General features: G+C 56.8%; 1 protein-coding gene across 7 annotated transcripts in view; it reads left to right on the forward strand.

Annotated features, from left to right (window-relative positions):
• ACACB (acetyl-CoA carboxylase beta) overlaps positions 1 to 13,092 on the forward strand; it is a 128,418-nt gene that overhangs the window by 53,756 nt on the left and 61,570 nt on the right. For all 7 annotated transcript variants that reach the window (XM_089322887.1, XM_051835875.3, XM_089322888.1 and 4 more), the window contains 9 exons: positions 1,144 to 1,253; positions 1,342 to 1,452; positions 4,209 to 4,418; positions 4,713 to 4,883; positions 6,084 to 6,245; positions 7,926 to 8,089; positions 9,515 to 9,665; positions 9,748 to 9,851; positions 11,831 to 11,912. In XM_089322887.1, the coding sequence (XP_089179013.1) occupies positions 1,144 to 1,253; positions 1,342 to 1,452; positions 4,209 to 4,418; positions 4,713 to 4,883; positions 6,084 to 6,245; positions 7,926 to 8,089; positions 9,515 to 9,665; positions 9,748 to 9,851; positions 11,831 to 11,912 (1,265 nt within the window). The remainder of the gene's footprint in view (positions 1 to 1,143; positions 1,254 to 1,341; positions 1,453 to 4,208; positions 4,419 to 4,712; positions 4,884 to 6,083; positions 6,246 to 7,925; positions 8,090 to 9,514; positions 9,666 to 9,747; positions 9,852 to 11,830; positions 11,913 to 13,092) is intronic.

Genomic DNA, 13,092 nt, shown 5'->3' on the forward strand with positions numbered 1-13,092 from the left:
TCCTTGGCCCAGCCTTGCTCGCACGGGAGCAGCTGGGGTGGTGGGAGACTGTGCTTTTCAAAACTGTGTCATCTGACAATGCTAAATCTCCAAGTGAGTGGTATGGTTTCATCATGGGCAACTTAGAAATATGAGTAGTGTGAAGAGGAAATAGAAGTCATCCATAGTCCTATGAGCAGGGTAAACCATGCATTGCATTCCAAGTGTCTGCTCAGCCTGTTTTCCTAGGCGTATCCTTTAAAAAAACCAGCTCTTACATTTCCTAGTTTGTGACCTTTATTTTAATTAGTAAATATCTTTGTTGATATCAATAAATACACTTTTTAAAAAGATTTATGTATTTATTTGAAAGTCAGAGTTACACAGAGAGAGGAGAGGCAGAGAGAGAGAGAGAGGTCTTCCATCCGAGGACTTGGGCCATCTTCTACTGCTTTCCCAGGCCATAGCAGAGAGCTGGATCGGAAGAGAAGCAGCTGGGACTCGAACCGGCACCCATATGGGATGCCGGCGCTTCAGGCCAGGGCATTAACCTGCTGCGCCACAGTGCTGGCCCCTCAATAAATATACTTTATACATTTATAATGCATAGGATTATGTCATGGGGACTGAATGTAATTTACTTGATAATGCCCTTAAGTTATATAGGTTGTTTCTTGACTTGTTTTCTAGTGTTAAAGTTATTCAAAGGAATACAGGTTTGATAATTTTTCTTGTTTTAAAGATTCATTTGTTTATGTGAATGACAGAGTGATAGAAAGAGGGAGAGAAAGAAAGGTTCCACCCACTGGTTCCGCTCCTCAAATGTTTGTAACCTCCCAGGCTGGGCCATGCTGAAGCCAGGAATCCGAAACTCCATCCAGGTCTCCCATGTGGGTGCAGGGGGCCAAGCACTTGGGCCATCTCCCACTGCTTTCCCAGGAGCATTAGCAGGGAGCTGGATTGGAAGTGGAGCAGCTGGGACTTGAGCCAGCGCCCATATGGGATACGGGCGCCGCAGGTGGCAGCTTTACCCGCTGGGCACCACAGTGCCGGCCCCTCAGTTTGAGTTTCCTAAGCGTGGTTTCCCGTTCAAGGTCAGGGTCAGTCCTTAAGGCCACTGGGAGCTGGCTGTGGGAGGCGTCACGTCCCTCTGTGCCTCTGCAGGTCTGACCGTGGCGTGGGCGCAGGACGATCTGCAGCAGGGGAAGATCATCCACGTCCCCGAGGACATCTACAACCAGGGCTGCGTGAGAGACGTGGATGAGGGCCTGGAGGTGAGCGCGGGGCCCAGCGCCTTCTGCCCCCGGGGGTGGCGGTGGCCCTGCCCTGCCTGACCTCTGAAGAGCTCTGTCTGTGCGGCAGGCGGCAGAGAAGATCGGTTTCCCGTTGATGATCAAAGCTTCCGAGGGCGGCGGCGGGAAGGGCATCCGGCGGGCCGAGAGCGCGGAGGACTTCCTCATCCTCTTCAGACAGGTGGGCCATGGCTCCGCGCGTCCTTGGGAAGGGCTTCATCCCGTTGTCAGCCTCCTGGTCGCGTCTGTCGGTGCTGTCCTGTCACAGTCCACGGGAGCTGAGGCTGTTGCTGTGTTGAACAAGGGCACTTCCAAAAGTCTGTCGAGAGGCCGGTGCTGTGGCCTAGTGGGCTAAGCTTCTGCCTGCAGTGCCGGCATCCCATATGGGCACTGGTTCTAGTCCCGGCTGCTCCTCTTCCGATCCAGCTCTCTGCTGTGGCCTGGGAAAGCGGTAGAAGATGGCCCAAGTCCTTGGGCCCTTGCACCCATGTGGGAGACCCAGAAGAAGCTCCTGGCTTCAGCCTGGCCCAGCCTTGGCTGTTGTGGCCATTTTGGGGGGTGAACCAGCAGATGGAAGATCTCTGTCTCTGTCTCTCGCTCTCTTTATCTCTGTAACTCTGCCTTTCAACTAAATCTTACAAAAAACGTTTGTTGAAAATGGGATTAAAAAATGAGTTTATTTTGGTGCCTTCCAATTTTTCAATCTGTGCATATGAAGGAGCCCTCAAAAGAGTTGATGGAAATTGTTTGTTATGAAAAAAACATGCATGGATTTCAATTTTTTCTTTTGCTTGAAAACAAACTCACCTTTCATGTGCATTTTTTCCCCCATGGACGTCTTGAAGGACTCTCATATTCTGAAGCAAATGGGAGCAGTTTTACTCATGGAGTTCTGTGGTTGTGTTGCTTTTATACCAATTCCTTAGACGGTTTTATTCCATGAATCATGACATCTTTAAGTGATTTCTGAGATACGGTGTCCAAATACCTGTGTGTGACGATATTTGCCTATCAAAAGATTTTATTATTAATAATAATCTATTATTAGTTTTTTTAAAAAGATTTTATTATTTATTTATTTATTTGAGAGGTAGAGTTACAGACAGTGAAAGGGAGAGACAGAGAGAAAGGTCTTCCATCCATTGGTTCACCCCCCAAATGGCTGCTACGGCCGGAGTTGTTGATTCGAAGCCAGGAGCCAGGTGCTTCTCCTGGTCTCCCATGCGGGTGTAGGGCCCAAGCACTTGGGCCATCCTCCACTGCACTCCCGGGCCATAGCAGAGAGCTGGACTGGAAGAGGAGCAGCCCGGACTAGAACCGGTGCCCATATGGGATGCCAGCGCTGCAGGCGGAGGATTAACCCACTGCGCCCGCCACAGCGCTGGCCCCTATTATTAGATTTAGTTGTTTGAGATGCAGAGATGGACAGACAGACCGAGCTTCCTTCTGCTGGCTCTGTCCCCAAAGCCTGTGACAGTCAGGCCTGGGCCAGCTCCGAGGCAGGAGTTCGGAGCTCCATGCAGGTCTCCCACGTGGGTGGCAGGGGTCCAACTACTCAAACCCTCTCTGCTGCCTCCCAGGGTGTGCGTTAGCCAGAAGCTGGAGTCAGGAGCCAGAGCTGGGACTTGAACCCAGGCACTCAGATGTGGGCTACACCGGAGCCTTAACTGCTGGGCTGAATGCCTGCCCTTAAACTCACCTTTTAACTCCAATGCCCCCAAGCTTTTTGAAGTCACTTCATATATGTATCTCTCACATGTGGAAGTCATGATAGCCTGATGCATGTGTGTGCGCACTTCATATATGTATCTCTCACATGTAGACGTCATGATGTCCTGATGCATGTGTGTGCGGTGGCATTGTCACCTCAGTTCGGTTCCCAGATCCCTGCCTCACGTCGCTGTGGTTTTTTCTGTGTGTGCCGTGTATGGTCCACGACTGCTGAGTGTTGGTCGTGTCATCCCCACGCTGGCGCTACGTCCCCGGAAACCTAACCCTTAGTGCATCGTCTCCAGGTGATGGGACTGTGGGGAGATTTTGTAATTTTCACAGTGTTTGACTTGATACCACGAGAATGTCTCGTCTTTGCGAGAAGTCAAAAGAGTATAAAATCGGAGACAGACATTGTGGTGTGTGGCTTAAACTGCCATCTGGGAGCGCCACATCCTGTATCGGAGCCCTGGTTCCAGTTCTGGCTCCTCCACTTTCAATCCAGCTCCCTGCTGATGTGCCTGGGAGGCAGCAGGTTTGGGAGGCTCCAGTGTTTGGGCCCCTGCCACCCACATGGGAAACCCAGTTGGAGTTTCTGGCTCTTGGCTTTGGCCTGGCCTGGCTCTGGCTGTTTTGGGCAGTGTCTGGTAGATGAAGGATCTTTGTCTGTCTCTCCTTCTCTCTCTGCACTCTGCCTTTCAAATCAAATCAATCCTTTTTTTTTTTTAATTTTTTTTTTTTTTTTTGACAGGCAGAGTGGACAGTGAGAGAGAGAGACAGAGAGAAAGGTCTTCCTTTGCCGTTGGTTCACCCTCCAATGGCCGCCGCGGCCGGCGCACTGCGGCCGGCGCACCGCGCTGATCCGATGGCAGGAGCCAGGAGCCAGGTGCTTCTCCTGGTCTCCCATGGGGTGCAGGGCCCAAGCACCTGGGCCATCCTCCACTGCACTCCCTGGCCACAGCAGAGAGCTGGCCTGGAAGAGGGGCAACCGGGACAGAATCCGGCGCCCCAACCGGGACTAGAACCCGGTGTGCCGGCACCGCTAGGCAGAATATTAGCCTAGTGAGCCGCGGCGCCGGCCCCTTTTTTTTTTTTTTAATACAAAATCTACACAATCAACCATCATGGGGAGTCCCCTGATGACGTCACTGCTGTTGCTTCATGCCCTTTTCCAAAAACTTCCAGAAGCTTCTCCATGAAGAGTGAGCAGCGCTGCTTCCCCCACAGGTGCAGAGCGAGATCCCGGGCTCACCCGTGTTCCTCATGAAGCTGGCCCAGCACGCCCGGCACCTGGAGGTGCAGATCCTCGCCGACCAGTACGGGAACGCCGTGTCCCTGTTCGGGCGCGACTGCTCCATCCAGCGGCGGCACCAGAAGATCATCGAGGAGGCTCCGGCCACCATCGCCACGCCGGCCGTGTTCGAGTTCATGGAGCAGGTGCGCCTCGCAGAGGTCATGAGGCTGGTGGTGGCGGGGAGGAGAAATGGTCTGTGCTCTGGGTCTGTGCTCTGGGTTGGCGTGGCCCCAGGGTGAGGAGGGGACCCCACGGTAGAGGAGCACCCACCCTAGCGATGACGTCAGTGTCGCACAGGTGTGTGGGAACACCTGATCTGCCTATTTGCGAGTACCCGGACCTCTGTGTGCGTCCGGCAAGGGAACCGGTGAAGTGGGCACTTTCTACCCTGAAAACCCTGGGGAAAACTCTCGGCCTCTGCCTCTGTCTCCCCACAGTGTGCTGTCCGCCTGGCCAAGACTGTGGGCTACGTGAGCGCCGGCACGGTCGAGTACCTGTACAGCCAGGACGGCAGCTTCCACTTCCTGGAGCTGAATCCTCGCTTGCAAGTGGAGCATCCCTGCACGGAAATGATCGCCGACGTCAACCTGCCGGCCGCCCAGCTGCAGGTGAGCGCGGGGGCCCCGAGCCCAGGTGGGGCTGGGGTGTGAGTCCTCGCCTGGTTGGACCCTTGCCGCCCATCCCGTGGCTGGATGTCCTGCGGCAGGTGCGGGTTTGATGTGTGGGTAGCGTTGGGAGACACAGTGAGGGGAAGGTTTGCTTTCTGTGCTGGGCCACAGGACATTTGAGAGACCGGCGAATGCCAGCCCTTCTTCCCGGGGGTGTTTGTGGACCCCCCCACCCCCTCCAGTGCCAGAGATGGCTCCCCCAGCAAGTGGTTGAGTTCTTTCTTTGCCCAGTCTCTCCCCCACGAGGTTTTAGCATCTCGCGTCTCCTGTCTGGGTTCTGCAGGTACCTCGGCTCTGTGTACATAAAGGACTGAGGCTGTTTGCCTCTGTGAACAGATATTCTTCCCCCAGAGGCGGCATTGTCCCTGTGAGAACACGTGACCCCGAGTGCGAACCCCTGCATTAACGGGCATCTTACATTTCTTCACTCGGGGCTCCTTCCCGCCTTCCGCTCTCTTTCCACCTTTCACCAGGACTTTTATTGTCTTTATTTTAAAATATTTATTTGAAAGGCAGAGAGGGCGGGACATGGGCACACGTGGTCACACACACACACACACACACACACACACAGATATCCATCCACCAGTTCACTCCCCAAATGCCCACAAGGGGCCAAAGCCAGGACCCAGGCACTCCATCCGGGTCTCCCACCTGGGTGCAGGGGCCCAAGCACTTGGGCTGTCTTCAGCTGCGTTCCTAGGTGCTGGATTGGAAGCAGAGTGGCCAGGCCGTGAGCCTGTGCTCCCATGTGGGTTGCGGGTGTCGCAAGCGGCAGTTTAACCTGTTGCCCTGCAGCGCCAGCCCTCCTGGGTGCCTGCTTGTTCCACATTCTTCCTGTTCAGCCTTCCTGGCATCCCCCACAAAGCCTCCCTTAACTCCCTCCTCCCGTGGCCCCCAGAAGCCTGTGCGGCCCTCCCGACGCCCACGTTTGCTCCCCTGAGCCTTCCTCCCTTTCCCCGGGGCCCCTGTCTGCTCCCCAGGGCGTCTTCTTTGCACCTGGCATCCACAGTTGGCGCTCAGCCTCTCTGAAGGCGTGTCCTGCACCCCTTCCTCCCCAGCGTCTGCCGCTGGGCTCGGCGCCCCGGGACGGGGCTCTGGTGGGACTGACAGCCTGCGGGGTGGCTTTCTTGCCTGCAGATTGCCATGGGTGTGCCGCTGCACCGGCTCAAAGACATCCGACTCCTGTACGGAGAGTCGCCATGGGGGGTGACGCCCATTTCTTTCGACACCCCTGCCAACCCTCCACTCGCCCGGGGCCACGTCATCGCAGCCAGGATCACCAGCGAGAACCCAGACGAGGCAAGTGTGGGGCCTCTGTGTCTCCTTCACCTCCAGCCTCCTGGTGTGGGCAGAGCCCGAGCCTCAGCCTGGAGGGAGACCCCAGGGTCCAGGCTTCCTAGCCCACGGATGAAGGAACTGAGGCACAGGGATTTGGGGGGTGGGGCATGTGGTGGTGATGGGGTTATTGGATGTGTATGCCCTTCTCGTGTCTGCTCACTCCCCTGTGCACTGTGACCCGGGTTACGGCCCAGGAGGCTGAGGCCCCTTGACCTGCTGGAGCTGGGCTGGTTCTGTAGTCTGTGTCCTTCTTTGGGACAACGGCCAACGGACAAAACGCCAGCCATCGGACTCCTGGCTCCCTGTGCTTTTTTGCTGCAGTAGAAATAGAGTGTGGCCCATTATAGCGAACTCCTCTGACAGCTCTTACTTGGGTTTTGAAAAACGTCCCAGCTGGCACTGCCCACAGGCACCGTGCTGAATTGTGGCCTCCAGCAAACTTGGAGTCAGAGAGACTTTTATCTGATGTGAGCTGTGTTCCTTTGAGTTTTTCTGCTGCAGGCGAACCACTGACGCTGGTGGAGACGGGGCTCTGGGGGGACGGCTCCTGGACCTCTCCATCACTCACCTCCAGGCACCTCTGCCGGCACGGTGTGCTCCATGACTTAATCCAGGAGCCCTGATCCCAGCCAGTTGGGTTCACACCTTTGCACCCTTACCGTGATTGTGCACAAGGGGAGAGGACCAGCCCTGCAAAGGGAACCCCGCGTGCGTGGGCAGCAGTGGGGGCCAGGGAGTTTTCATCCTCGGGATGAAATGGCAAATGTAACCTCTCTTCACTTTGTAAAACACCACGATTTATACTGTTTTTATTTTTTTTATTTTTTTATTTTTTTTATTTTTTTGACAGGCAGAGTGGACAGTGAGAGAGAGAGAGAGACAGAGAGAAAGGTCTTCCTTTGCCGTTGGTTCACCCTCCAATGGCCGCCGCGGCCGGCGCACTGTGCTGATGTGATGGCAGGAGCCAGGATCCAGGTGCTTTTCCTGGTCTCCCATGGGGTGCAGGGCCCAAGCACCTGGGCCATCCTCCACTGCACTCCCTGGCCACAGCAGAGAGCTGGCCTGGAAGAGGGGCAACCGGGACAGAATCCGGCGCCCCAACCGGGACTAGAACCCGGTGTGCCGGCGCCGCTAGGCGGAGGATTAGCCTAGTGAGCCGCGGCGCCGGCCTATACTGTTTTTATTTGAAAGGCAGAGAGAGAGAGAGAGAAAGAGAGCTCTTCTATTTGTTCACTCCCCAGATGCCTGCCACAGCTAGGGCTATGCTGGGCCAAAGCCAGGAGCCCAGAACTTAAGCTGGGTCTCCCACAGAGGTAGTAGGGGCCCAGGGACATGGGCCATCCTCCCCTGCCTTCCTAGATGTATTTCCAGGGAGCTGGGTAGGAAGTGGAGCAGCTGGGACTCGAACCAGCACCTCCTCCTCCACGTTTCACAGTTGTTTTTTTTTTTAAAGATCACGAACGTTGATGCGCTCCCGTGGTTCCCCCGTGACTTGCCATGCCCACACCTGTGCCCGGAGAGCCCCGTGCTCCGTCAGTCCCTCTGGGCTTCTGGCTCTTGGAGTGGTTCCTGGGTTTCCCTAGGACTGGGTTCTGCTGACGGGTGGTGTGCGGTTGTGACTTCTTCCTGTCTGGCTTCCAGGGGTTTAAGCCGAGCTCCGGGACGGTACAGGAGCTCAACTTCCGCAGCAACAAGAACGTGTGGGGCTACTTCAGCGTGGCGGCCACCGGAGGCCTGCACGAGTTCGCCGACTCCCAGTTTGGCCACTGCTTCTCCTGGGGAGAGAACCGGGAGGAGGCCATCTCGTCAGTATCTCCCACCCCGCCTCCCTCCTGCCTCCCTCCCTGCCTCCCTCCCTGCCTCCTGCCCACCCTCTCGCCTCCCCTTTCCCCTTCCTAGAGCTGCCCCGTGTTCTGGCTGCAGGGCTGTGGCGCGAGGCAGCCCCTCTTGCAAATACCCTGGGCTCGCAGTCCAAGAACAAAGCCTGCTCTTTTTCCTTCACGGAGACCTGTGCGGTCCCACGAGCCCATCGAGATTGATTTTTATTTATTTGAAAGGCACAATTAGAAAGAAAAGGAAAAAGAGACAGAGAGAGAGAGAGAGAGAGAGAGAGAGAGAGAGAGAGATCTTCCATTCGCTGGTTCACTCTCCAAATGACTGCAACAGCCAGGGCAGGGCCAGGCAGAAGCCAGGAGCCAGGAGCTTCTTCCAGGGCTCCCACACAGGTGCAGAGGCCCAAGCACTGGGGCCATCTTCTGCTGCTTTCCCAGGCGTGTTAGCAGGGAGATGCATGGGAAGTGGAGCAGCCGGGGCTCGAACCGGTGCCCATATGGGGTGGAGGCGCCTCAGACGGTGGCTTAGCCCACTGCGCCGTAGCGCTGGGACTGGGAGTTCTAACTCAAAGGAGACCTCAAGAGGGTTCCAGGTGTCACCAGAGCTTAAGAGGTGCTGGGTCCTGAAGCTGGAAGACAAATGAGGCGGAGACCCCTAGAAACATCAGCCTCGTAGCCGTTCCCTCGTTAGCTGCGTTTTACGCCGAACCTGTGTGTCTTGGGTGCGTCTCGCTGCAGCGTGACAGCAGCCCCCAGCCCCTGGCTCAGCCAAGCACCTGCAGAGCTGAGAAACCCATATTAGCAAAGGGTCTTTCCCGTTCTCCTTTTTAAAATGTTTATTTTTCAATTTGTGTTCATGTATTTGAAAGACAGGGAGAGCGAGTGAGAGAGGTCTTCCATCTGCTGGTTCACTCCCCAGATGCCTGCAATGGCGGGGGCTGGGCCAGGCTGAAGCCAGGACCTTGGAACTCAGTTGGGGTCTCCCATGTGGGTGACAGGAGCCCAACGACTTGAGCCCCCACCTGCCGCCTCCCAGGGTGTGCATTAGCAGGAAGCTGGAGGCAGGAGCGGAGCTGGGACTCGAACCCAGGCCTCAGATAGGCCATCTTAACCCCTGCACCAACTGCCCGCCCTGGACTGTCTCGTGTTCATTGTCACTGGCGTGACCTTGGGGTTGTGCTCCCATTTTCCAGATGAGGAAGCCGAGGCCCAGAGCAGCTAGCGAGGCCGCTTTTCCAGGAGTGCTCAGGGAGAGGGACACCAGGCCGCCCAGCTCTCCCCTCCCACCTGTGCTGTTCCCTCCGATGCCTGTGCTCTGAGCGCCCCGTCCTGAGAATGCCCCCTGAACCCCGTGTGCATGAGACTTTGGCCCACGGCCCGCGTGCCTCTCCCCGCTAGGAACATGGTGGTGGCTCTGAAGGAGCTGTCCATCCGCGGCGACTTCAGGACCACGGTGGAGTATCTCATCAACCTCCTGGAGACCGAGAGCTTCCAGAGCAACGACATTGACACCGGCTGGCTGGACTACCTCATCGCCGAGAAAGTGCAGGTCCGGGGCGGCCTACAGCTTCCCCCTCCCCCGGGCTGGGGGCGGGGCCGCGGCCTGGGGTGCTGAAGCTGGGTTTCCCCAGGCCGAGAAGCCGGACATCATGCTCGGGGTGGTGTGCGGGGCCTTGAACGTGGCGGATGCCCTGTTCAGAACCTGCATGACGGACTTCTTGCACTCCCTGGAGAGGTAGGGCGTCGGTCTCCCAGGGGGCGGGACGATTTAGCTGGGTGGCCAATCAGTCACCAGGCAGTCCGTCCTGGGCTGCCACTGACCTGGGCTGTCTCTTGAAGGTGCTGAGAATGGGAGAAGTGGGAGTCGGGGAGGGAGGGGTGTCAAGGCCACGGCCACAGTCACCAGGGTTGGCAGCCCTGCCTGCAGATTCCTGCTGACTTGTGCAACACGCCCGGTAATACCCAGGAGTTCAGAGTCCAAGGAGATGGATTTGAGAAGCAAGGCAGGTTAAAGGTCACCTCTAGGCTGGTTGCTCTCCCAGGGCCTGATGGAGTGGACTGGGATGGGATGGAGAGTGGCCAGGGCACCTCTGCCTCGGCTCCGTTGATGTTCAAGGGCTGGGTGGTCTCTGCAGGTGGCACAGTCTGTGTGCTGTGGGATGTTGGTGGCATCCATGGCCCTCGGGTGCAAAGCCAGCATTGCCAGTGGTCCAGGGGCAGGGGCCAGGTCACTGCTGGCTGAGGACCTCTGTGAGAGCTGGTGAAATGACCAGAGAGAGAAAATAAAGAGCAAAATGTTTCGTGCTTGGAGCAGAGGCCCTGTGCTGGTTTCTTTTGCAAGAAGTGGTGACGAGGTTGCCAGATACAGAATTTTCCCAAGAGGAAGCCATTGTGGATCTTGCTCCTGCAAAATCTTTGTAAAAATTTCCTTTCCTTGATGCTACCATTGTGGCATGGCAGGTAAAGCTACCACCTGTGATGCCGGCATCCCATATGGGCGCTGGTTCCAGTCCCAGGTGCTCCAGTTTTGATCCAGTTCCCTGCTGATATGCCTGGGAAAGCAGTGGAGGATGGCCCAAGTGCCTGGGCCCCTGCACCCACGTGGGAGGCCTGGATGCAGGTCCTGGCTCCTGGCTTTGGCCTGGCCCAGCCCCAGCTCCTGCTGTTGTGGCCATCTGAGGAGTGAACCAACTAATGGAGGCGATCTCTCTCTCTCTCTCTCTCCTCTCTCTCTCTCTCTCTGTAACTGGCTTTCAAATAAACAAATCTTCAAATACAAATGTCCCATCCTTCAGCAATGCCAGTTCCCGAAGTCCCATGGAATATTGGGCTTCTGGGGATAATTTCCTGCCTTTTAATCAGATGGAGCTTTTGTGATGCAGTCAGGTTGCTGGATGAGTTTAAATTTGTTTATATTATCTATTTTTTAAATTACTTAATTGAAGGGCAAGGACACAACACACATACGGGGCTGGGGGTGGGGGGAGGACAGAGAGGGAGAGAGAATCCTGCATCTGGCCGGCGCCGCGGCTCACTAGGCTAATCCTCCGCCTAGCGGCGCCGGCACACCGGGTTCTAGTCCCGGTCGGGGCGCCGGATTCTGTCCCGGTTGCCCCTCTTCCAGGCCAGCTCTCTGCTGTGGCCAGGGAGTGCAGTGGAGGATGGCCCAGGTGCTTGGGCCCTGCACCCCATGGGAGACCAGGAAAAGCACCTGGCTCCTGGCTCCTGCCATCGGATCAGCGCGGTGCGCCGGCCGCAGCGCGCCGGCCACGGCGGCCATTGGAGGGTGAACCAACGGCAAAGGAAGACCTTTCTCTCTGTCTCTCTCTCTCTCACTGTCCACTCTGCCTGTCAAAAAAAAAAAAAAAAGAATCCTGCACCTGCTGGTTCACTCCCCAAATGCCTGCAATAGCTAGAGCTAGGCTAGGCCAAAGCAGGAGCCAGGAGCTCCACCCAGGTCTCCCCCATGGGTGGCAGCTACCAAGTACTCAGGCCATCACCTGCTGTCTCCCAGGTGTGCGCTAGCAGGAAGCTGGAATTGGAAGTGGAGCTGGGACTGCAACCCAGGCCCTGTGACGTGGGATGCGAGTGTCCCACGTGGCAGTGTAACCGTTGCACTCAGCGTGCACCCCCTGGGTGGGTTTTTAAGCTCAGCAGGTGGCTGCGGAGCCCCAGCCCCTCTGCAGGCTGCCCCAGGCCTCTCTTCCCTTCCAGGGGCCAGGTCCTCCCAGCCGCTTCTCTGTTGAACATCGTGGATGTGGAGTTAATCTACGGAGGCACCAAGTACATCCTCAAGGTAAAGCCCTGTGCTTTCCGGGGGTCTCCAGAGCTCCGGGGGCTCTAGGGGCCCCTTCTTCCCTGGACCACTGGCCTGCAGCCGATTTCTTCCTGCTGGGACCTGAGCACGTGTGTCTTCAGGAATCCCCACCCACGAAGTCCATGACCTTGAGACCTAAAAACACGGCAGGTGTCAGAGGGCGTGGGGTGCAGCCCACGTTGGGTTCCTGGGGCTGCGGCCACGGGGCATGAGCCGTCGGTGGCTTCAGGTATAGACAATTGTTCTCTCACAGCTGTGGCATTCACACGTCCAGCGTGAAGGCCACAGCAGGGGCAGGACCCGGGCCAGACCTCTGGCTCCTGCCTCTTGCTGGCCTGCCTTGGCTGTTCCATCCCCTGCTTCCACCTCTGCTGTGAGCATGGTGGAAGCTCCCACCCAGCAGGGGGTAGGCAGGACCTTCGCTGGCTCACCGGAGGGGTCTGGGTGTGTTTCCAGGGGCTGCGAGGCTGGGTTTGCTCTATGTCTCTGCACCGAGAACTCACACTCAGACTTCCGGTCTCTTTCCTGGAGCTGACTCTGGTTACTGCCGGAAGTGCCTGGTACCCCGCCTGGGCCACGGGAGCTCAGTGCACCCCTGAGGATATCAGGTGTGGGGTGATGTCTGGAGTCCGTGTGAGCTGGGGGAGCCAGGCCTTGGCGTGCCGGGCTCCGGAGCAGCTGTAGGAGCCGAGGACTGCGTAAGCCAGGACCAGCCTGTGGCTTCTCAGCCTGGCGTCCTGGGGGTGCGGGTAAAGCCGAGGATAGGGTTCACTTCAGCCCGTGAGACCACCGCTCTTATCCTCTTTTACTGCTTTTTTTAAAAAAATATTTATTTTATTTATTTGAAAGACAGGATTACAGAAAGAGGTAGAGGGAGCCAGTGTCGTGGCTCACTTGGTTAGTCTTCCGCCTGCGGTGCCGGTTCTAGTCCCGGCTGCTCCTCTTCCAGTCCAGCTCTCTACTGTGGCCCAGGAAGGCAGTGGAGGATGGCCCAAGCTATTGAGCCCACATGGGAGACCAGGAAGAAGCACCTGGATCCTGGCTTCAGATCAGCATAGCTCCAGCCGTAGCGGCAGTTTGTGGGGTGAACCAACAGAAGGAAGACCTTTCTTTCTGTCTCTCTCTCTCTCACTCTCTAACTCTATCTGTCAAATAAATT

This window comes from Oryctolagus cuniculus, chromosome 21, assembly GCF_051225735.1.
Source record: "Oryctolagus cuniculus isolate XC-2025 breed Fujian yellow rabbit chromosome 21, ASM5122573v1, whole genome shotgun sequence".
NCBI lineage: Eukaryota > Metazoa > Chordata > Mammalia > Lagomorpha > Leporidae > Oryctolagus > Oryctolagus cuniculus.